A 24,365-nucleotide genomic window follows, 5' to 3' on the forward strand; every position below is an offset into this window, starting at 1 on the left:
CGTACTACTACTACTACTACTACAGACCGTACTACTACTACTACAGTACTACTACAGATCGTACTACTACTACTACAGTACTACTACAGATCGTACTACTACTACTACAGTACTACAGACCGTACTACTACTACTACAGTACTACTACAGATCGTACTACTACAGTACTACAGCAGATCGTTGTCCCCACTCTGCCGTGAAACACCTGATTCAGATCATCATAGTGCCGAAGACCAGTTGATTACTTTCACTTTTCCCAAAATAATGCTTTCCTGAGCCCCCTGATAAAGACAGGAGGCCATTTTAGCCAGTTCTTGTTCTAGCCAGTCAAATGTTTTTATTCACTGTAGCCTTGGTTCTCTAATCTGAAAGATGAACACGTCTTTATAAACAGGAAGGATACTGCGCTGACACATACTGTGTGTATTAGCAATGTATTTATTCACACTGCGTTTGAACACAGCTGCACCATGTCACACATGCATCAGAGTAACGGGCCTTTCGTTCCGTTATCATGCTGATGTTGTTCTGAGTTACTGTGTGAATGGGTACCCATTGAAGTCATTCAATTCATTTGTTTATATGTCTCTGTACACATCAAATGGGATATTCTTTTGGAAAACAACATCTGTAGGGTGCCTGAATTCTCCCAGCCTGTGGTATTGATTGGTAGAGGTTAGCAAAGGGTCTGAATACTTATGTAAATAAGGAATACCTATATTTCTAAAAACCTGTTTTCTCTTTGTCATTATGGGGTATTGTGATGTCATTATGGGGTATTGTGATGTCATTATGGGGTATTGTGATGTCATTATGGGGTATTGTGATGTCATTATGGGGTATTGTGATGTCATTATGGGGTGTTGTGATGTCATTATGGGGTGTTGTGATGTCATTATGGGGTATTGTGATGTCATTATGGGGTGTTGTGATGTCATTATGGGGTATTGTGATGTCATTATGGGGTATTGTGATGTCATTATGGGGTATTGTGATGTCATTATGGGGTATTGTGATGTCATTATGGGGTGTTGTGATGTCATTATGGGGTGTTGTGATGTCATTATGGGGTATTGTGATGTCATTATGGGGTATTGTGATGTCATTATGGGGTGTTGTGATGTCATTATGGGGTATTGTGATGTCATTATGGGGTATTGTGATGTCATTATGGGGTGTTGTGGTGTCATTATGGGGTATTGTGATGTCATTATGGGGTGTTGTGATGTCATTATGGGGTATTGTGATGTCATTATGGGGTGTTGTGATGTCATTATGGGGTGTTGTGATGTCATTATGGGGTGTTGTGGTGTCATTATGGGGTATTGTGATGTCATTATGGGGTGTTGTGATGTCATTATGGGGTATTGTGATGTCATTATGGGGTGTTGTGGTGTCATTATGGGGTATTGTGATGTCATTATGGGGTGTTGTGATGTCATTATGGGGTATTGTGATGTCATTATGGGGTGTTGTGGTGTCATTATGGGGTATTGTGATGTCATTATGGGGTGTTGTGATGTCATTATGGGGTATTGTGATGTCATTATGGGGTATTGTGATGTCATTATGGGGTGTTGTGATGTCATTATGGGGTATTGTGATGTCATTATGGGGTGTTGTGATGTCATTATGGGGTGTTGTGATGTCATTATGGGGTGTTGTGATGTCATTATGGGGTGTTGTGATGTCATGGGGTATTGTGATGTCATTATGGGGTGTTGTGATGTCATTATGGGGTGTTGTGATGTCATTATGGGGTGTTGTGATGTCATTATGGGGTATTGTGATGTCATTATGGGGTGTTGTGATGTCATTATGGGGTATTGTGATGTCATTATGGGGTGTTGTGATGTCATTATGGGGTGTTGTGATGTCATTATGGGGTATTGTGATGTCATTATGGGGTGTTGTGATGTCATTATGGGGTATTGTGATGTCATTATGGGGTATTGTAATGTCATTATGGGGTATTGTGATGTCATTATGGGGTGTTGTGATGTCATTATGGGGTGTTGTGATGTCATTATGGGGTATTGTGATGTCATTATGGGGTATTGTGATGTCATTATGGGGTATTGTGATGTCATTATGGGGTATTGTGATGTCATTATGGGGTATTGTGATGTCATTATGGGGTGTTGTGATGTCATTATGGGGTATTGTGATGTCATTATGGGGTGTTGTGATGTCATTATGGGGTATTGTGATGTCATTATGGGGTGTTGTGATGTCATTATGGGGTATTGTGATGTCATTATGGGGTATTGTAATGTCATTATGGGGTATTGTGATGTCATTATGGGGTGTTGTGATGTCATTATGGGGTATTGTGATGTCATTATGGGGTATTGTGATGTCATTATGGGGTATTGTGATGTCATTATGGGGTGTTGTGATGTCATTATGGGGTGTTGTGATGTCATTATGGGGTGTTGTGTGTAGATTAATGAGGATTCATTTTTATTTAATCCATTTTAGAATAAGGCTGTAACATTTTGAAAAAAACAGAATGGGTCTGAATACTTTCTGGATGTGAGTCTGGGAGTTTCACAATCAACTGCAAACTCACTCTGCTGTCTGCCCTAATCTGAACTCTGCTGTCTGCCCTAATCTGAACTCGCTCTGCTGTCTGCCCTAATCTGAACTCGCTCTGCTGTCTGCCCTAATCTGAACTCTGCTGTCTGCCCTAATCTGAACTCGCTCTGCTGTCTGCCCTAATCTGAACTCACTCTGCTGTCTGCCCTAATCTGAACTCTGCTGTCAGCCCTAATCTGAACTCTGCTGTCAGCCCTAATCTGAACTCTGCTGTCAGCCCTAATCTGAACTCTGCTGTCTGCCCTAATCTGAACTCTGCTGTCAGCCCTAATCTGAACTCTGCTGTCAGCCCTAATCTGAACTCTGCTGTCAGCCCTAATCTGAACTCTGCTGTCAGCCCTAATCTTAACTCACTCTGCTGTCTGCCCTAATCTGAACTCACTCTGCTGTCTGCCCTAATCTGAACTCTGCTGTCAGCCCTAATCTGAACTCTGCTGTCTGCCCTAATCTGAACTCTGCTGTCAGCCCTAATCTGAACTCACTCTGCTGTCTGCCCTAATCTGAACTCACTCTGCTGTCTGCCCTAATCTGAACTCTGCTGTCAGCCCTAATCTGAACTCTGCTGTCTGCCCTAATCTGAACTCTGCTGTCAGCCCTAATCTGAACTCTGCTGTCAGCCCTAATCTGAACTCTGCTGTCAGCCCTAATCTGAACTCTGCTGTCTGCCCTAATCTGAACTCTGCTGTCAACCCTAATCTGAACTCTCTGCTGTCTGCCCTAATCTGAACTCTGCTGTCTGCCCTAATCTGAACTCTCTGCTGTCAGCCCTAATCTGAACTCTGCTGTCAGCCCTAATCTGAACTCCCTCTGAACAGGATATAGAGGGTGCCTCCCCGATGCACCCTTCACACTTTATAGTTCACTACTTTTGACCAGAGCCAATTCTACAGAAACAATAACAGTGGCTGTCTTAAAAAAATACTTCCTCATTTATGTTTTGATTCTGAAACGGAAACACATTCTAAGCTTCCGGGGTCAACAAAATGTTAGTATGCTTCCCAAATGCCTATAGGCCCTGAGCAAAAGTAGTGCGCTAAATAGGGAATAGAGTTCCATTGGGAACTACACCCTGTCAGTGTGTTGTGAGGGCATATCTCTATGCCTAACCATGCTGTACCATGCTTTACTATTAGTCTCCACATTAACTGTGTCGTTTAGCTTCTTCCTTGTATACAAAGTAGCAGTTCTAGAAGACGACATCAACAAACTCAGAGGAGATATTTCAAACCTAAAGCCACATTCTAAAGAATCCCCAGACGGGATGATAACTGGTATGTCCAGAACATGGGAGGTATGTGATTTTAAATTCTATATTGGGTATCAGTTACTCCACAGTCTTATGTTCTGAGGATAGCTTGTATAACATAGGGATCAGTTACTCCCACTGTTGTTTATAAACTCTAAGGAACATAATGTTTATTACATTGTCTTATGTTCTGAGGATGACATGTAAAAATGAGATACTTTGCCTTCTGTTTTCTTGTCAGAGATCAAAGCAAGTGGCTTCCCTAAATTCCCAGCAACAGAGACAGACAGCGAAAGACTCTCAGACTCTGTGTTCCTCGACAGCATCCTCTCTGAGAATGAAACGGGAGCAGGCCGGCTGTAGTGGAGGTACAGTAGGTATGAGTTAGTGTCATTGAGCATTTAGGTCGTTGAGGACGGTTCATGTTTTTATTTTTACATTTACATTTAAGTCATTTAGCAGACGCTCTTATCCAGAGCGACTTACAAATTGGTGCATTCACCTTATGACCTCCAGTGGAACAGTAGTGCATCTAAATCTTTTCAGGGGGAGGGGGGGGTGAGAGGGATTACTTTATCCTATCCTAGGTATTCCTTAAAGAGGTGGGGTTTCAGGTGTCTCCGGAAGGTGGTGATTGACTCCGCTGTCCTGGCGTCGTGAGGGAGTTTGTTCCACCATTGGGGGGCCAGAGCAGCGAACAGTTTTGACTGGGCTGAGCGGGAACTGTACTTCCTCAGTGGTAGGGAGGCGAGCAGGCCAGAGGTGGATGAACGCAGTGCCCTTGTTTGGGTGTAGGGCCTGATCAGAGCCTGGAGGTACTGAGGTGCCGTTCCCCTCACAGCTCCGTAGGCAAGCACCATGGTCTTGTAGCGGATGCGAGCTTCAACTGGAAGCCAGTGGAGGGAGCGGAGGAGCGGGGTGACGTGAGAGAACTTGGGAAGGTTGAACACCAGACGGGCTGCGGCGTTCTGGATGAGTTGTAGGGGTTTAATGGCACAGGCAGGGAGCCCAGCCAACAGCGAGTTGCAGTAATCCAGACGGGAGATGACAAGTGCCTGGATTAGGACCTGCGCCGCTTCCTGTGTGAGGCAGGGTCGTACTCTGCGGATGTTGTAGAGCATGAACCTACAGGAACGGGCCACCGCCTTGATGTTAGTTGAGAACGACAGGGTGTTGTCAGGATCACGCCAAGGTTCTTAGCGCTCTGGGAGGAGGACACAATGGAGTTGTCAACCGTGATGGCGAGATCATGGAGCGGGCAGTCCTTCCCGGGAGGAAGAGCAGCTCCGTCTTGCCGAGGTTCAGCTTGAGGTGGTGATCCGTCATCCACACGGATATGTCTGCCAGACATGCAGAGATGCGATTCGCCACCTGGTCATCAGAAGGGGAAAGGAGAAGATTAATTGTGTGTCGTCTGCATAGCAATGATAGGAGAGACCATGTGAGGTTATGACAGAGCCAAGTGACTTGGTGTATAGCGAGAATAGGAGAGGGCCTAGAACAGAGCCCTGGGGTACACCAGTGGTGAGAGCACGTGGTGTGGAGACGGATTCTCGCCACGCCACCTGGTAGGAGCGACCTGTCAGGTAGGACGCAATCAGCGTGGGCCGCGCCGGAGATGCCCAACTCGGAGAGGGTGGAGAGGAGGATCTGATGGTTCACAGTATCGAAGGCAGCCGATAGGTCTAGAAGGATGAGAGCAGAGGAGAGAGAGTTAGCTTTAGCAGTGCGGAGCGCCTCCGTGATACAGAGAAGAGCAGTCTCAGTTGAATGACTAGTCTTGAAACCTGACTGATTTGGATCAAGAAGGTCATTCTGAGAGAGATAGCGGGAGAGCTGGCCAAGGACGGCACGTTCAAGAGTTTTGGAGAGAAAAGAAAGAAGGGATACTGGTCTGTAGTTGTTGACATCGGAGGGATCGAGTGTAGGTTTTTCAGAAGGGGTGCAACTCTCGCTCTCTTGAAGACGGAAGGGACGTAGCCAGCGGTCAGGGATGAGTTGATGAGCGAGGTGAGGTAAGGAGGAGGTCTCCGGAAATGGTCTGGAGAAGAGAGGAGGGGATAGGGTCAAGCGGGCAGGTTGTGGGGCGACCGGCCGTCACAAGACGCGAGATTTCATCTGGAGAGAGAGGGAGAAGAGGTCAGAGCACAGGGTAGGGCAGTGTGAGCAGAACCAGCGGTGTCGTTTGACTTAGCAAACGAGGATCGGATGTCATCGACCTTCTTTTCAAAATGGTTGACGAAGTCATCTGCAGAGAGGGAGGAGGGGGGGGGGAGGAGGATTCAGGAGGGAGGAGAAGGTTGCAAAGAGCTTCCTAGGGTTAGAGGCAGATGCTTGGAATTTAGAGTGGTAGAAAGTGGCTTTAGCAGCAGAGAGAGAAGAGGAAAATGTAGAGAGGAGGGAGTGAAAGGATGTCAGGTCCGCAGGGAGGCGAGTTTTCCTCCATTTCCGCTCGGCTGCCCGGAGCCCTGTTTTATGCCACCTTAAGTGACTCACTAACTTTTCTGTCAGTAGTTCAGCAGTCGTCGTTTCTGCAGCTGTCAGCCAACACAAAGGAACAGCCATTTGTTAGAGGTAAATACTTTACTCATTTTTCAGTTTTTGTTTCAATCTCCATCACAAGCTAGACGTGTTCTAACAACCTTAACAAAACAACAACAAAACAACAAACAACCTCAGCAAGGAGTTAGGATCTCTTGGTGTAACAGATAATTGTGTTGGGTTGTTAGTCGCTGGTTCATGTCCCAGATGCCCCCCCCCCCCCCCAACAAATTTGTGACTTATGTTATTTTTCTTCCCCAGGAAATGTGACAGTGATTCCTTGGATAGTTGCCTTGCATCAAGGGGAGGCCATCTCTTCCACTGGAGACAGAATCATCATCCAACAAGGAGGCTTCTTCATAGTGTTTGGCCAGGTATATTGTCACCCCTTTGTCTTGCATATCAATGTACTTAATGCAAGGGAGATGGTTCGGTCACCATGCTAACCTTGAGGCCCTGGGCTTGGGAGATGGTTCGGTCACCATGCTAACCTTGAGGCCCTGGGCTTGGGAGATGGTTCGGTCACCATGCTAACCTTGAGGCCCTGGGCTTGGGAGATGGTTCGGTCACCATGCTAACCTTGCTTGAGGCCCTGGGCTTGGGAGATGGTTCGGTCACCATGCTAACCTTGCTTGAGGCCCTGGGCTTGGGAGATGGTTCGGTCACCATGCTAACCTTGCTTGAGGCCTTAGGCTTGGGAGATGGTTCGGTCACCATGCTAACCTTGCTTGAGGCCCTGGGTGTGGGAGTTGGTTCGGTCACCATGCTAACCTTGCTTGAGGCCTTAGGCTTGGGAGATGGTTCGGTCACCATGCTAACGTTGCTTGAGGCCTTAGGCTTGGGAGATGGTTCGGTCACCATGCTAACCTTGCTTGAGGCCTTGGGTTTGGGAGGTGGTTCGGTCACCATGCTAACCTTGCTTGAGGCCTTAGGCTTGGGAGATGGTTCGGTCACCATGCTAACCTTGCTTGAGGCCTTAGGCTTGGGAGATGGTTCGGTCACCATGCTAACCTTGCTTGAGGCCTTAGGCTTGGGAGTTGGTTCGGTCACCATGCTAACCTTGCTTGAGGCCTTAGGCTTGGGAGTTGGTTCGGTCACCATGCTAACCTTGCTTGAGGCCTTAGGCTTGGGAGATGGCTTGAGGGCTTGGGAGATGGTTCGGTCACCATGCTAACCTTGCCTTAGGCTTGGGAGATGGTTCGGTCACCATGCTAACCTTGCTTGAGGCCTTAGGCTTGGGAGATGGTTCGGTCACCATGCTAACCTTGCTTGAGGCCTTAGGCTTGGGAGATGGTTCGGTCACCATGCTAACCTTGCTTGAGGCCTTAGGCTTGGGAGATGGTTCGGTCACCATGCTAACCTTGCTTGAGGCCTTAGGCTTGGGAGAGTTGGTTCGGTCACCATGCTAACCTTGCTTGAGGCCTTAGGCTTGGGAGTTGGTTCGGTCACCATGCTAACCTTGCTTGAGGCCTTAGGCTTGGGAGTTGGTTCGGTCACCATGCTAACCTTGCTTGAGGCCTTAGGCTTGGGAGATGGTTCGGTCACCATGCTAACCTTGCTTGAGGCCTTAGGCTTGGGAGATGGTTCGGTCACCATGCTAACCTTGCTTGAGGCCTTAGGCTTGGGAGATGGTTCGGTCACCATGCTAACCTTGCTTGAGGCCTTAGGCTTGGGAGATGGTTCGGTCACCATGCTAACCTTGCTTGAGGCCTTAGGCTTGGGAGATGGTTCGGTCACCATGCTAACCTTGCTTGAGGCCTTAGGCTTGGGAGATGGTTCGGTCACCATGCTAACCTTGCTTGAGGCCTTAGGCTTGGGAGATGGTTCGGTCACCATGCTAACCTTGCTTGAGGCCTTAGGCTTGGGAGATGGTTCGGTCACCATGCTAACCTTGCTTGAGGCCTTAGGCTTGGGAGATGGTTCGGTCACCATGCTAACCTTGCTTGAGGCCTTAGGCTTGGGAGATGGTTCGGTCACCATGCTAACCTTGCTTGAGGCCTTAGGGTTTGGGAGATGGTTCGGTCACCATGCTAACCTTGCTTGAGGCCTTAGGTTTGGGAGATGGTTCGGTCACCATGCTAACCTTGCTTGAGGCCTTAGGCTTGGGAGATGGTTCGGTCACCATGCTAACCTTGCTTGAGGCCTTAGGCTTGGGAGATGGTTCGGTCACCATGCTAACCTTGCTTGAAGAGGCCTTGGGTTTGGGAGATGGTTCGGTCACCATGCTAACGTTGCTTGAGGCCCTGGGTTGGGAGTTGGTTCGGTCACCATGCTAACCTTGCTTGAGGCCTTAGGCTTGGGAGATGGTTCGGTCACCATGCTAACCTTGCTTGAGGCCCTGGGCTTGGGAGATGGTTCGGTCACCATGCTAACCTTGCTTGAGGCCCTGGGCTTGGGAGGTGGTTCGGTCACCATGCTAACCTTGCTTGAGAACCTGGGCTTGGGAGATGGTTCGGTCACCATGCTAACCTTGCTTGAGGCCTTAGGCTTGGGAGATGGTTCGGTCACCATGCTAACCTTGCTTGAGGCCCTGGGCTTGGGAGTGGTTCGGTCACCATGCTAACCTTGCTTGAGGCCCTGGGCTTGGGAGTTGGTTCTGTCACCATGCTAACCTTGCTTGAGAACCTGGGCTTGGGAGATGGTTCGGTCACCATGCTAACCTTGCTTGAGAACCTGGGCTTGGGAGATGGTTCGGTCACCATGCTAACCTTGCTTGAGGCCTTAGGCTTGGGAGATGGTTTGGTCACCATGCTAACCTTGCTTGAGGCCCTGGGAGGCCTTGGGAGATGGTTCGGTCACCATGCTAACCTTGCTTAAGGCCCTGGGCTTGGGAGATGGTTTGGTCACCATGCTAACCTTGCTTGAGGCCTTAGGCTTGGGAGATGGTTCGGTCACCATGCTAACCTTGCTTGAGGCCCTGGGTTTGGGAGATGGTTCGGTCACCATGCTAACCTTGCTTGAGGCCTTAGGCTTGGGAGATGGTTCGGTCACCATGCTAACCTTGCTTGAGGCCTTAGGTTTGGGAGATGGTTCGGTCACCATGCTAACCTTGCTTGAGGCCTTAGGCTTGGGAGATGGTTCGGTCACCATGCTAACCTTGCTTGAGGCCTTAGGCTTGGGAGATGGTTCGGTCACCATGCTAACCTTGCTTGAGGCCTTGGGTTTGGGAGGTGGTTCGGTCACCATGCTATGCTAACCTTGCTTGAGGCCTTAGGAGGCCTTAGGCTTGGGAGATGGTTCGGTCACCATGCTAACCTTGCTTGAGGCCTTAGGTTTGGGAGATGGTTCGGTCACCATGCTAACCTTGCTTGAGGCCTTAGGCTTGGGAGATGGTTCGGTCACCATGCTTGCTTGAGGCCTTAGGCTTGGGAGATGGTTCGGTCACCATGCTAACCTTGCTTGAGGGCTTGGGAGATGGTTCGGTCACCATGCTAACCTTGCTTGAGGCCTTAGGCTTGGGAGATGGTTCGGTCACCATGCTAACCTTGCTTGAGGCCTTAGGCTTGGGAGATGGTTCGGTCACCATGCTAACCTTGCTTGAGGCCTTAGGCTTGGGAGATGGTTCGGTCACCATGCTAACCTTGCTTGAGGCCTTAGGCTTGGGAGATGGTTCGGTCACCATGCTAACCTTGCTTGAGGCCTTAGGCTTGGGAGATGGTTCGGTCACCATGCTAACCTTGCTTGAGGCCTTAGGCTTGGGAGATGGTTCGGTCACCATGCTAACCTTGCTTGAGGCCTTAGGCTTGGGAGTTGGTTCGGTCACCATGCTAACCTTGCTTGAGGCCTTAGGCTTGGGAGATGGTTCGGTCACCATGCTAACCTTGCTTGAGGCCTTAGGCTTGGGAGATGGTTCGGTCACCATGCTAACCTTGCTTGAGGCCTTAGGCTTGGGAGATGGTTCGGTCACCATGCTAACCTTGCTTGAGGCCTTAGGCTTGGGAGATGGTTCGGTCACCATGCTAACCTTGCTTGAGGCCTTAGGCTTGGGAGATGGTTCGGTCACCATGCTAACCTTGCTTGAGGCCTTAGGCTTGGGAGATGGTTCGGTCACCATGCTAACCTTGCTTGAGGCCTTAGGCTTGGGAGATGGTTCGGTCACCATGCTAACCTTGCTTGAGGCCTTAGGCTTGGGAGATGGTTCGGTCACCATGCTAACCTTGCTTGAGGCCTTAGGCTTGGGAGATGGTTCGGTCACCATGCTAACCTTGCTTGAGGCCTTAGGCTTGGGAGTTGGTTCGGTCACCATGCTAACCTTGCTTGAGGCCTTAGGCTTGGGAGATGGTTCGGTCACCATGCTAACCTTGCTTGAGGCCTTAGGCTTGGGAGATGGTTCGGTCACCATGCTAACCTTGCTTGAGGCCTTAGGCTTGGGAGATGGTTCGGTCACCATGCTAACCTTGCTTGAGGCCTTAGGCTTGGGAGATGGTTCGGTCACCATGCTAACCTTGCTTGAGGCCTTAGGCTTGGGAGATGGTTCGGTCACCATGCTAACCTTTGCTTGAGGCCTTAGGCTTGGGAGATGGTTCGGTCACCATGCTAACCTTGCTTGAGGCCTTAGGCTTGGGAGATGGTTCGGTCACCATGCTAACCTTGCTTGAGGCCTTAGGCTTGGGAGATGGTTCGGTCACCATGCTAACCTTGCTTGAGGCCTTGGGTTTGGGAGATGGTTCGGTCACCATGCTAACCTTGCTTGAGGCCTTAGGCTTGGGAGATGGTTCGGTCACCATGCTAACCTTGCTTGAGGCCTTAGGCTTGGGAGATGGTTCGGTCACCATGCTAACCTTGCTTGAGGCCTTAGGCTTGGGAGATGGTTCGGTCACCATGCTAACCTTGCTTGAGGCCTTGGGGCCTTGGGAGAGATGGTTCGGTCACCATGCTAACCTTGCTTGAGGCCTTAGGCTTGGGAGATGGTTCGGTCACCATGCTAACCTTGCTTGAGGCCTTAGGCTTGGGAGATGGTTCGGTCACCATGCTAACCTTGCTTGAGGCCTTAGGCTTGGGAGATGGTTCGGTCACCATGCTAACCTTGCTTGAGGCCTTAGGCTTGGGAGATGGTTCGGTCACCATGCTAACCTTGCTTGAGGCCTTGGGTTTGGGAGATGGTTCGGTCACCATGCTAACGTTGCTTGAGGCCTTAGGCTTGGGAGATGGTTCGGTCACCATGCTAACCTTGCTTGAGGCCCTGGGCTTGGGAGATGGTTCGGTCACCATGCTAACCTTGCTTGAGGCCCTGGGCTTGGGAGGTGGTTCGGTCACCATGCTAACCTTGCTTGAGAACCTGGGCTTGGGAGATGGTTCGGTCACCATGCTAACCTTGCTTGAGGCCTTAGGCTTGGGAGATGGTTTGGTCACCATGCTAACCTTGCTTGAGGCCCTGGGTTTGGGAGATGGTTCGGTCACCATGCTAACCTTGCTTAAGGCCCTGGGCTTGGGAGATGGTTTGGTCACCATGCTAACCTTGCTTGAGGCCTTAGGCTTGGGAGATGGTTCGGTCACCATGCTAACCTTGCTTGAGGCCCTGGGTTTGGGAGATGGTTCGGTCACCATGCTAACCTTGCTTGAGGCCTTAGGCTTGGGAGATGGTTCGGTCACCATGCTAACCTTGCTTGAGGCCCTGGGTTTGGGAGATGGTTCGGTCACCATGCTAACCTTGCTTGAGGCCTTAGGCTTGGGAGATGGTTCGGTCACCATGCTAACCTTGCTTGAGGCCTTAGGCTTGGGAGATGGTTCGGTCACCATGCTAACCTTGCTTGAGGCCTTGGGTTTGGGAGATGGTTCGGTCACCATGCTAACCTTGCTTGAGGCCTTAGGCTTGGGAGATGGTTCGGTCACCATGCTAACCTTGCTTGAGGCCCTGGGCTTGGGAGATGGTTCGGTCACCATGCTAACCTTGCTTGAGGCCTTAGGCTTGGGAGATGGTTCGGTCACCATGCTAACCTTGCTTGAGGCCTTAGGCTTGGGAGATGGTTCGGTCACCATGCTAACCTTGCTTGAGGCCTTAGGCTTGGGAGATGGTTCGGTCACCATGCTAACCTTGCTTGAGGCCTTAGGGGGAGATGGTTCGGTCACCATGCTAACCTTGCTTGAGGCCTTAGGTTTGGGAGATGGTTCGGTCACCATGCTAACCTTGCTTGAGGCCTTAGGCTTGGGAGATGGTTCGGTCACCATTAACCTTGAGGCCTTAGGCTTGGGAGATGGTTCGGTCACCATGCTAACCTTGCTTGAGGCCTTAGGTTTGGGAGATGGTTCGGTCACCATGCTAACCTTGCTTGCTTGAGGCCTTAGGCTTGGGAGATGGTTCGGTCACCATGCTAACCTTGCTTGAGGCCTTAGGCTTGGGAGATGGTTCGGTCACCATGCTAACCTTGCTTGAGGCCTTAGGCTTGGGAGATGGTTCGGTCACCATGCTAACCTTGCTTGAGGCCTTAGGCTTGGGAGATGGTTCGGTCACCATGCTAACCTTGCTTGAGGCCTTGGGCACCATGCTAACCTTGCTTGAGGCCTTAGGCTTGGGAGATGGTTCGGTCACCATGCTAACCTTGCTTGAGGCCTTAGGCCTTGGGAGATGGTTCGGTCACCATGCTAACCTTGCTTGAGGCCTTAGGCTTGGGAGATGGTTCGGTCACCATGCTAACCTTGCTTGAGGCCTTAGGCTTGGGAGATGGTTCGGTCACCATGCTAACCTTGCTTGAGGCCTTAGGCTTGGGAGATGGTTCGGTCACCATGCTAACCTTGCTTGAGGCCTTAGGCTTGGGAGATGGTTCGGTCACCATGCTAACCTTGCTTGAGGCCTTAGGCTTGGGAGATGGTTCGGTCACCATGCTAACCTTGCTTGAGGCCTTAGGCTTGGGAGATGGTTCGGTCACCATGCTAACCTTGCTTGAGGCCTTAGGCTTGGGAGATGGTTCGGTCACCATGCTAACCTTGCTTGAGGCCTTAGGCTTGGGAGATGGTTCGGTCACCATGCTAACCTTGCTTGAGGCCTTAGGCTTGGGAGATGGTTCGGTCACCATGCTAACCTTGCTTGAGGCCTTAGGCTTGGGAGATGGTTCGGTCACCATGCTAACCTTGCTTGAGGCCTTAGGCTTGGGAGATGGTTCGGTCACCATGCTAACCTTGCTTGAGGCCTTAGGCTTGGGAGATGGTTCGGTCACCATGCTAACCTTGCTTGAGGCCTTAGGCTTGGGAGATGGTTCGGTCACCATGCTAACCTTGCTTGAGGCCTTAGGCTTGGGAGATGGTTCGGTCACCATGCTAACCTTGCTTGAGGCCTTGGGTTTGGGAGATGGTTCGGTCACCATGCTAACCTTGCTTGAGGCCCTGGGTTTGGGAGATGGTTCGGTCACCATGCTAACCTTGCTTGAGGCCTTAGGCTTGGGAGATGGTTCGGTCACCATGCTAACCTTGCTTGAGGCCTTAGGCTTGGGAGATGGTTCGGTCACCATGCTAACCTTGCTTGAGGCCTTAGGCTTGGGAGATGGTTCGGTCACCATGCTAACCTTGCTTGAGGCCTTAGGCTTGGGAGATGGTTCGGTCACCATGCTAACCTTGCTTGAGGCCTTAGGCTTGGGAGATGGTTCGGTCACCATGCTAACCTTGCTTGAGGCCTTAGGCTTGGGAGATGGTTCGGTCACCATGCTAACCTTGCTTGAGGCCTTAGGCTTGGGAGATGGTTCGGTCACCATGCTAACCTTGCTTGAGGCCTTAGGGTTTGGGAGATGGTTCGGTCACCATGCTAACCTTGCTTGAGGCCTTGGCTTGGGAGATGGTTCGGTCACCATGCTAACCTTGCTTGAGGCCCTGGGTTTGGGAGATGGTTCGGTCACCATGCTAACCTTGCTTGAGGCCTTAGGCTTGGGAGATGGTTCGGTCACCATGCTAACCTTGCTTGAGGCCTTAGGCTTGGGAGGTGGTTCGGTCACCATGCTAACCTTGCTTGAGGCCTTAGGCTTGGGAGATGGTTCGGTCACCATGCTAACCTTGCTTGAGGCCTTAGGCTTGGGAGATGGTTCGGTCACCATGCTAACCTTGCTTGAGGCCTTAGGCTTGGGAGATGGTTCGGTCACCATGCTAACCTTGCTTGAGGCCTTAGGCTTGGGAGATGGTTCGGTCACCATGCTAACCTTGCTTGAGGCCTTAGGCTTGGGAGATGGTTCGGTCACCATGCTAACCTTGCTTGAGGCCTTAGGCTTGGGAGATGGTTCGGTCACCATGCTAACCTTGCTTGAGGCCTTAGGCTTGGGAGATGGTTCGGTCACCATGCTAACCTTGCTTGAGGCCTTGGGTTTGGGAGATGGTTCGGTCACCATGCTAACGTTGCTTGAGGCCCTGGGTGTGGGAGTTGGTTCGGTCACCATGCTAACCTTGCTTGAGGCCTTAGGCTTGGGAGATGGTTCGGTCACCATGCTAACCTTGCTTGAGGCCCTGGGCTTGGGAGATGGTTCGGTCACCATGCTAACCTTGCTTGAGGCCCTGGGCTTGGGAGGTGGTTCGGTCACCATGCTAACCTTGCTTGAGAACCTGGGCTTGGGAGATGGTTCGGTCACCATGCTAACCTTGCTTGAGGCCTTAGGCTTGGGAGATGGTTCGGTCACCATGCTAACCTTGCTTGAGGCCCTGGGCTTGGGAGTTGGTTCGGTCACCATGCTAACCTTGCTTGAGGCCCTGGGCTTGGGAGTTGGTTCTGTCACCATGCTAACCTTGCTTGAGAACCTGGGCTTGGGAGATGGTTCGGTCACCATGCTAACCTTGCTTGAGAACCTGGGCTTGGGAGATGGTTCGGTCACCATGCTAACCTTGCTTGAGGCCTTAGGCTTGGGAGATGGTTTGGTCACCATGCTAACCTTGCTTGAGGCCCTGGGTTTGGGAGATGGTTCGGTCACCATGCTAACCTTGCTTGAGGCCCTGGGCTTGGGAGATGGTTCGGTCACCATGCTAACCTTGCTTAAGGCCCTGGGCTTGGGAGATGGTTTGGTCACCATGCTAACCTTGCTTGAGGCCTTAGGCTTGGGAGATGGTTCGGTCACCATGCTAACCTTGCTTGAGGCCCTGGGTTTGGGAGATGGTTCGGTCACCATGCTAACCTTGCTTGAGGCCCTGGGTTTGGGAGATGGTTCGGTCACCATGCTAACCTTGCTTGAGGCCTTAGGCTTGGGAGATGGTTCGGTCACCATGCTAACCTTGCTTGAGGCCTTAGGCTTGGGAGATGGTTCGGTCACCATGCTAACCTTGCTTGAGGCCTTAGGCTTGGGAGATGGTTCGGTCACCATGCTAACCTTGCTTGAGGCCTTAGGCTTGGGAGATGGTTCGGTCACCATGCTAACCTTGCTTGAGGCCTTAGGCTTGGGAGATCGTTTGATTCCATAAAGTGGGCCACAACTGGGTAAGTAAAGTTTTTACACCTAATGGTGCTACGACGCTCTGAGATACGTACTTTTAATTCACGCTTTGTTTTACCCACATCATTTTTACCACAAGGACAAGTTATAAGATAAATAACTGCCTTAGTGGAGCATGTAATAACACTAATAACACAATTGGGATCTGTTTCCCTGTTTGTGGGTGTTTGAAGGATCGACGTTTATAAGTGCCATTGCATTGAGCACAGCCTTTACACTTGTAGTTCCCATCCAGTAGAGGCGCAAATAGACGTTGTGCAGGGATATCGTAGGGGTGGTAAATCAGAGTTTACCAATTGATCTCTGAGGGTTCTGCCCCATTACGATGACTTCATGGTTCGTCCTGTTGTTTCCCAGGTGTTGTTCCAGAGTCCAGGCACCATCATGGGTCACATAGTGCGTAGTCGAGGAACCGATCAGAGATCCACAGAGCTGCTCCGCTGTCTACAGGAGATGCCCCAGACCAACTGTGCCAATACCTGCCACACTGGAGGTGAACCCAACACCTGTGGTGTTTCCACTAGTGGGATACCCTTTGGTGGTACTTCCATCAACATTGTGAAAATGGGAGTTGAGTTGTAGTGGACAAAAATATTTATCATGTATGATACTATAAATACCTCAAGTGACTCGTAATGAGACTCAACAATTTGCATATTAAAATGTTGATCTGACTACATTAAGAAAATAAGCAATATATAAGAGACTGTAGTTGAGTTACAGTAATAGAACACTATAGTTACAGTAATAGAACACTATAGTTACAGTAATATAACACTATAGTTACAATAATAGAACACTATAGTTACAGTAACAGAACACTATAGTTACAGTAATAGAACACTATAGTTACAGTAATAGAACACTATAGTTACAGTAATAGAACACTATAGTTACAATAATAGAACACTATAGTTACAGTAATATAACACTATAGTTACAATAATAGAACACTATAGTTACAGTAACAGAACACTATAGTTACAGTAATAGAACACTATAGTTACAGTACTAGAACACTATAGTAGAGATACAGTAATAGAACACTATAGTTACAATAATAGAACACTATAGTTACAGTAATAGAACACTATAGTTACAGTAATAGAACACTATAGTTATAATAAAATAACACTATAGTTACAGTAATAGAACACTATAGTTACAGTAACAGAACACTATAGTTACAGTAACAGAACACTATAGTTACAGTAATAGAACACTATAGTTACAGTAACAGAACACTATAGTTACAGTAACAGAACACTATAGTTACAGTAACAGAACACTATAGTTACAGTAATAGAACACTATAGTTACAGTAATAGAACACTATAGTTACAGTAACAGAACACTATAGTTACAGTAACAGAACACTATAGTAGAGATACAGTAATAGAACACTATAGTTACAGTAATAGAACAATATAGTTACAGTAATACAACACTATAGTTACAGTAATAGGACACTATAGTTGAGTTACAGTAATTGGACACTATAGTTACAGTAATAGCAGATTATTGAATGCAGTTGGTACGAAGAGACACTTCTGGGGCTGTGCTGTCCTGCAGAGTTACGTCCATGACTCTCTGTGTACAGTGTCTCTATGAGGTCTTCTTGTGTATGATTGTCTGTCCTGTCTCAGGCATGGTGAAGCTGGAGAGAGAAGACGAGCTGGAGCTGGTGATCCCAGATCGACCCCAAGCCCAGGTCTCCATGGACGCAGACTCAACCTTCTTTGGCATCATACGGCTGAACTGACAACCAGGAGACAGAAGTCACCAGCAGGAGGTGTGGGACTTGATGTCATGAACAGGATGATGTCCTCCTCTGACAGGATGATGTCCTCCTCTGACAGGATAATGTCCTCTTCTGACAGGATGATGTCCTCCTCTGACAGGATGATGTCCTCCTCTGACAGGATGATGTCCTCCTCTGACAGGATGATGTCTTATTGTTGTAACAACTTTCATCCATGGAGAGTTTCATCCATGGAGAGTTTCATCCATGGAGAGTTTCATCCATGGAGAGTTTCATCCATGGAGTGTGGAAGATGGCTGGGAGCAGAAATGTTATTTTTCTGAACTACTTTTACCTGATTAATCTGACAATATGAAATCGATCTTGAATGCTGTTGTGCTGAGTACAGGTGGTGTCCAGCGGACATTAAATGTTTGGTTTCCATATGTGTCAATAGTTGAAGTGTAATAAAGTATTCTGGTTGTCCTGATCCACCAGGTTGGTTGTGTACCACGCATCATCAACGTAGGGGTCTTCCTCTGTGTGTGTGTGTGTGTGTGTGTGTGTGTGCTGTCATCACAGAGTATTTCTGTGTGTGTGTGTGCGCTCTGTCATCACAGAGTATTTCTGTGTGTGTGTGTGTGTGTGTGTGTGTGTGTGTGTGTGTGTGTGTGTGTGCGTGCGCTCTGTCATCACAGAGATTTCTGTGTGTTTGTTGATACCTTTCAGGGTTTCCTTCCTCCCACTCTCCTTTCGTTTATTTATTCTTCCTTTCTATTTCAGAAAGGCTTCTGTTTTCCCAGGACTATAGCAGGAACAAACAGAGGATAAATATACCTGGCTCGGAGGGCAGATGTTCCACACCGGTTGACATAATATCTAATCTAATGACACGCTCATTTGGATGATCAATCATGTGATGTGTCTAAATCATGTTTAATGGTTATTTTGAATGCCACAGCCCATTTGTATTGTATTTAAAAATATATATATATTCTATAAAAGAGCTTATTTTTCTACACTAAATAACAAACGTGTCAATAATAAGATGTGTAATTTGTGTCCGTCTCCAGACTTGTAGATGTGTATCTCTGTGGTTTAACAACGTGTCATGAGTAATGAGTTCGTTGACTTAACAGAAGGTCCACAAAGCGTATCTGGTGTCCACAGCCTTTTTCGTCTCCTCTCTTTTTTTTATGACCGTCAGCTATAAATGGCTGAGAGGGGTGTTTGAGGACTGATGTAGCTCAGTGTCGTGTCGTTAGGACAGAGACAGGAGAATGAGCAGACCTACAACATTCAGCTTAGTGCTACTGCTGTACTGCTCTCTGTCTCACAGTCTCACACAGTTCAACACCGTGACTGGAAGGATACCTGATGACCAACAGGTAGGCGGGAGACAATCCTTTCAATATAAAAGTCAGAGAAGTTGATTTAATGGAGCTGATTCAATTAACCATCTCACCTGATGAGTAACCTTGCCTGAGACCTGAACACTTGTGTTCGCTCTCTGAGTAAATGTGAAGGGTTTAACTCAGAGGAATAACATGTTCTTGTGGCAGGCGGGAGACCAGTGTTTAAACCCAGTTGGTCTCACCTCTGACACGTGAACACAGAGCTCAGTAACACTGTACTGTCATGGCGTCTTAGGCTGATATTACATCTGTGGAATTCAACTGTTGAGTGACAGGTTTTGGTCACTGGAAGGCTTTTGGTTTGCTGAAATAGCGTGTCAAACAGACATTGTTATTTTGACGATGGATAGTACATTTCTGCTTCATTTTTATACATCAAAACACTTTATATTTCTGCTTCATTTTTATACATCAAAACACTTTATCGACGGTGTTGAAAGCTTTGTAGTTTCTCTCATCTTTCTCGTTTCAAGGAGACGACTTCCTGGAGGTTCAGGAAGCTATCATCTGTTCCTGAGGGGCTGGACGTGAGGCTGAGGGAGCTGGATCTGTCCAACAACGTTATAAGACATATAAACAGCCAGAGTCTGGCTCTTCCATCCCTACTGAGACTGGACCTCAGCTACAACCAGCTAGAGATCATATCTGAAGGGGCTTTCAGAGATGTGGCCCAGCTTCAAGAGCTGAACTTGGCCAGGAATGCATTGAGCCACAATGTGGACAGTACCAGCCGAGCTCTTGGGTCTCTCCACAGACTGAGGAGGTTGGATCTCTCTCTGAACGGTCTGGATGATGAGACGGCGGGCCTTTACCTTCGTGACAAATCAATTCTAGAACGCCTAGATCTCACGGGCAACGGTTTGACGCGACTCACACCCAAGCTGTTTGCAGAGAGCCTGAGCGTGAGAAGCATTCGCATCGAGAACAATCTGATCACGGCAATAGAGGAGGGAACGTTTGAACCGTTGAAGAAACTCAAGATCTTAAATTTAGCCAGAAATAATCTAGTCTACATCTGTGATTTTAAACTCCATCAGGTGAAACTCTTGAATCTTAGCAGGAATTCCATAGAGTTCTTTGTCACCCGTGAAGACGGTCACCCCTACGAGCTGGAGATCTTAGATCTGAGCTTCAACAACCTCCTCTATTTCCCCATGGTCCCCAAGACCAACCGGTTGAGATACCTCCACCTACAGAGCAACATGGTAGGGACCTTAGAGACAGACACCTTAATATCACAGGCAGACTCGCTGTACAGAGAACTAACAAGTGGAGATGAGGTAAATGATGCTGTAGACAACAACAACATATACTCTAACTGGAAACTGATGCCGTTAGTTTACATGGACCTCAGTAGTAACCACTTCAGGTCTCTACCTGTGGAGACTCTGAGCCATCTGACGTCTTTGGTGACGCTGAACCTCAGCAAGAACTGTCTACAGGACATCAGCTATAACACAACGAAGGGCAGCCATGTTGGAGGCCACCACCAACCTTCCTTGACCTTTCCGTCTCTACGCTACTTCGACCTGCAGAACAACGGTCTTCGACAACTCTCCACCTTCTTCCTGGAAGCCCTACCAAACATAGAGACATTAAACCTGAAGGAGAACTCTGTGAGGCCTTGCGATCCAAAGGACCAACTGGGACCATCTGAGACAACGAGAGTTAGTCTTAATAGGATGTCCCCTTGTGTTTCCTTCTGGAATATCAAAACTCTGACAAGTCTAGATCTCCAAGACAACGGGATCAAAACACTCCATCAGAACACATTTGAAGGAACCCTTTGGTTTCTCTCAACCTGGCCAGTAATGTAGATATACTCTTTGATATTGGCGCTCTAGAAGGGTTGCAGAGTAGTCTCCAGTCTCTGAGTATCAGTGGGAACAGCATGACAACCTCTGCCTTGTCTCTGCCTTGTCTGAAAGCATTGAGACGACTCAACATGTCCAACAACAACGTGACGTCCTCCCAGGCATCATCAGCTGTTCTCCTTTGACGGAGCTTGACCTGAGAAATAACGGGCTAACGTCTATGAATGAATCTGTGGTTGATCGTTTGTCTCTATATCTTGATGTGTTGTATGTCAGTGGCAACTCTTTCAACTGCTGTGACACCAACTGGCTCAAAGCCCTAAACAAAGAGAAAGTGAATATTCCGGACCTTGACCATGCTGTGTGCCTCAGTGTCAATGGTACTCTGTTGACTGGCCTTCTGCCTAACCATTCACTGCACTGTTCATTGGAACTTAGCCCAAAGATAACAGAACCAAACCTTGGGCAAATAATAATAATACTTTTGTTTGTGTCGACAGTATTGATAACATTAGTTGTATTTGTGAAGAAGGTTTGTTGCAACACGGGGTCATTAATTGTGTAATGATTGTGCATGTAAAACCAAGAGCTGTGTTCGAATACCCATACTAACATACTGTATACTACATACTTAATGTGTATATACGACATATTATTAGTTCATGTTAGTATACTGGAAATTACATACTTAGTGTGTATATTATATACTATTTGTTCATTTTAGTATACTGTATATTACATACTTGTGATATACTATTAGTTCATGTTAGTATACTGGAAATTACATACTTAGTGTGTATATTATATACTATTAGTTCATTTTAGTATACTCTTGCTCCCGTGACATATTACTAGTTCGACCTACTGAAGATGGAGGGGACTACCTGAGAGTGTGCTCTTGGTGTAAATTCAGAGGGGACACTGGACGCTCTTGCCGAGGAGTAGGCTTGCTGGTTGACGTTGGCTAGCTACTTCCAGAAACAAATGAGAGCACCTCACTCTGACCGTTTTACCCACCCTAGCAGAGCTGCTTTCATGTTATCCAGAGCGTTGGTGACTGTAACTGTGCTGCTGGCAACAATTTAATTATGCTTTTTTCTCGCCAACGTTTATCGTAACGTAACTTCTTTGAAAAGTCATGACTTTATTAAATTGCTCAACATTTCCGCTCTCCTATGACATCGGCTGCATACTTTCCACTTTCATTTTCTGAAGAATTACATTACGGGACCAAAAAGCACGGAAATAGTGTCCACTGCTTGTATACCATGACCAATAAGCATACTACATACTCAAATGCCGTCACAAATAGTATGGTTAGTTTGTATGAGTATTCGAACACAGCTGTTTCGTTGTTGTTGGAAGTTATCTGCAGCTATTCAGCTATTAGGTTTACTCCAGGTTATAACATCACTGTTTTAGACTATTAGGTTCCAGGTTATAACATCACTGTATTAGACTATTAGGTTTACTCCAGGTTATAACATCACTGTATTAGACTATTAGGTTCCAGGTTATACCATCACTGCATTAGACTAATGCCCACATCTCAGAGGTTGTTGTGGCTAAATATGCCACGCTAACATGTGTCCACTGATAGCCTAGGGATACATTCTGATCCATAGACACCATACTTCCTTAATGTCAGTCTTTCAACCACACATCAAGTCATGTCACTCTGATAGTAATGAGCTCGTCTCCAGGCTGAGAGAGAGAGAGAGAGAGAGAGAGAGAGAGAGAAGTTTATCATCTACTTCACTTGCTTTGGCCATGTTAACATATGTTTCCCATGCCAAAGTTGAGGATGAGAAGCTGAAGTTGCACATGCTGGTCCCTTTTCACGGTGCATTTCTCCTCTCCTGTCTGTTGGTTTTTAGTAATGAAGCCCCGAGTATGTCACAGAAACGTCCATTGATATGCTCAAGGACTGGTGGGTTCTGAAAAATGTGGATGTTTTCAAACAGGAGCTGCTGGTAGTAAATGCTGCACATGCATGGGCAACCATCATAACATGCCCCATTAACCAATCAACCATCATAACATGCCCCATTAACCAATCAACCATCATAACATGCAACCTAGAAGCTGAGGAAGGAGCAAAACACCATAAATACACAGAGGAATGTATATACTTTTTCAAAAAGCATTCTCTGAATTTGGGGCACGGCCCCATTAACCAATCACCTCTGGTTCAGTTCTCATAACATCTTTGGTTGAGTTGAGTGGCGACCTTCAGGGCAGGTGAGACAGAGCTGTTTAGCTAACAAAAATATACACTGCTCAACAAAATAAAGGGAACACTTAAACAACACAATGTAACTCCAACCTGTTAGTCCTCTAGCGTTATGGTAATGAGCTGCATGCGGGACTATGAGGTTAAACAACACAATGTAACTCCAAGTCAAATCAAACTGTCCACTTAGGAAGCAACACTGATTGACAATACATTTCACATGCTGTTGTGCAAATGGAATAGACAACAGGTGGAAATTATAGGCAATTAGCAAGACACCCCCAATAAAGGAGTGGTTCTACAGGTGGTGACCACAGACCACTTCTCTGTTCCTATGCTTCCTGGCTGATGTTTTGGTCACTTTTGAGTGCTGGCTGTGCTTTCACTCTAATGGTAGCATGAGACGGAGTCTACAACCCACACAAGTGGCTCAGGTAGTGCAGCTCATCCAGGATGGCACATCAATGCGAGCTGTGGCAAGAAAGTTTGCTGTGTCTGTCAGCGTAGTGTCCAGAGCATGGAGGCGCTACCAGGAGACAGGCCAGTACATCAGGAGACGTGGAGGAGGCCGTAGGAGGGCAACAACCCAGCAGCAGGACCGCTACCTCCACCTTTGTGCAAGGAGGAGCAGGAGGAGCACTGCCAGAGCCCTGCAAAATGACCTCCAGCAGGCCACAAATGTGCATGTGTCTGCTCAAACGGCCAGAAACAGACTCCATGAGGGTGGTATGAGGGCCCGACGTCCACAGGTGGGGGTTGTGCTTACAGCCCAACACCGTGCAGGACGTTTGGCATTTGCCAGAGAACACCAAGATTGTCAAATTCGCCACTGGCGCCCTGTGCTCTTCACAGATGAAAGCAGGTTCACACTGAGCACATGTGACAGATGTGACAGAGTCTGGAGACGCCGTGGAGAACGTTCTGCTGCCTGCAACATCCTCCAACATGACCGGTTTGGCGGTGGGTCAGTCATGGTGTGGGGTGGCATTTCTTTGGGGGGCCGCACAGCCCTCCATGTGCTCGCCAGAGGTAGCCTGACTGCCATTAGGTACCGAGATGAGATCCTCAGACCCCTTGTGAGACCATATGCTGGTGCGGTTGGCCCTGGGTTCCTCCTAATGCAAGACAATGCTAGACCTCATGTGGCTGGAGTGTGTCAGCAGTTCCTGCAAGAGGAAGGCATTGATGCTATGGACTGGCCCGCCCGTTCCCCAGACCTGAATCCAATTGAGCACATCTGGGACATCATGTCTCGCTCCATCCACCAACGCCATGTTACACCACAGACTGTCCAGGAGTTGGCGGATGCTTTAGTCCAGGTCTGGGAGGAGATCCCTCAGGAGACCATCCGCCACCTCATCAGGAGCATGCCCAGGCGT

General features: G+C 48.2%; 1 protein-coding gene and 1 pseudogene across 6 annotated transcripts; both read left to right on the forward strand.

The window, feature by feature from the left end:
• The first annotated feature begins 2,348 nt into the window (after nucleotides 1–2,348).
• LOC135571746 (tumor necrosis factor ligand superfamily member 13B-like) lies at nucleotides 2,349–18,014 on the forward strand. Of its 6 annotated transcripts, none has more exons than XM_065018269.1 (6): nucleotides 2,349–3,889; nucleotides 4,086–4,221; nucleotides 6,356–6,418; nucleotides 6,647–6,759; nucleotides 16,141–16,276; nucleotides 17,430–18,014. In XM_065018269.1, the coding sequence occupies exons 1-6, from the start codon at nucleotides 3,707–3,709 to the stop codon at nucleotides 17,543–17,545; spliced, it is 747 nt and encodes a 248-aa protein (XP_064874341.1). In that variant the 5' UTR covers nucleotides 2,349–3,706; the 3' UTR covers nucleotides 17,546–18,014. The 6 variants fall into 6 exon arrangements, with proteins under 6 accessions (XP_064874341.1, XP_064874343.1, XP_064874345.1 ...); XM_065018271.1 differs by having other exon boundaries at nucleotides 2,350–3,889; nucleotides 4,086–4,212; XM_065018270.1 differs by having other exon boundaries at nucleotides 2,351–3,889; nucleotides 6,359–6,418.
• Nucleotides 18,015–18,740: 726 nt separating this feature from the next.
• On the forward strand, nucleotides 18,741–21,924 carry LOC115125080 (transforming growth factor beta activator LRRC32-like; annotated as a pseudogene).
• Nucleotides 21,925–24,365: the final 2,441 nt, after the last annotated feature.

The sequence above is a fragment of the Oncorhynchus nerka genome, linkage group LG5, assembly GCF_034236695.1.
Source record: "Oncorhynchus nerka isolate Pitt River linkage group LG5, Oner_Uvic_2.0, whole genome shotgun sequence".
NCBI lineage: Eukaryota > Metazoa > Chordata > Actinopteri > Salmoniformes > Salmonidae > Oncorhynchus > Oncorhynchus nerka.

What these genes read in the sequence shown, in the direction of transcription:
- LOC135571746 (XM_065018269.1), top strand. Translation starts at nt 3,707, where the DNA reads ATGCTGTACCATGCTTTACTATTAGTCTCCACATTAACTGTGTCGTTT. An exon ending in GGAACAGCCATTTGTTAGAG is followed by an intron (nt 6,419 to 6,646) that starts GTAAATACTTTA and finishes TTTCTTCCCCAG; the next exon opens with GAAATGTGACAGTGATTCCT. An exon ending in CAATACCTGCCACACTGGAG is followed by an intron (nt 16,277 to 17,429) that starts GTGAACCCAACA and finishes GTCCTGTCTCAG; the next exon opens with GCATGGTGAAGCTGGAGAGA.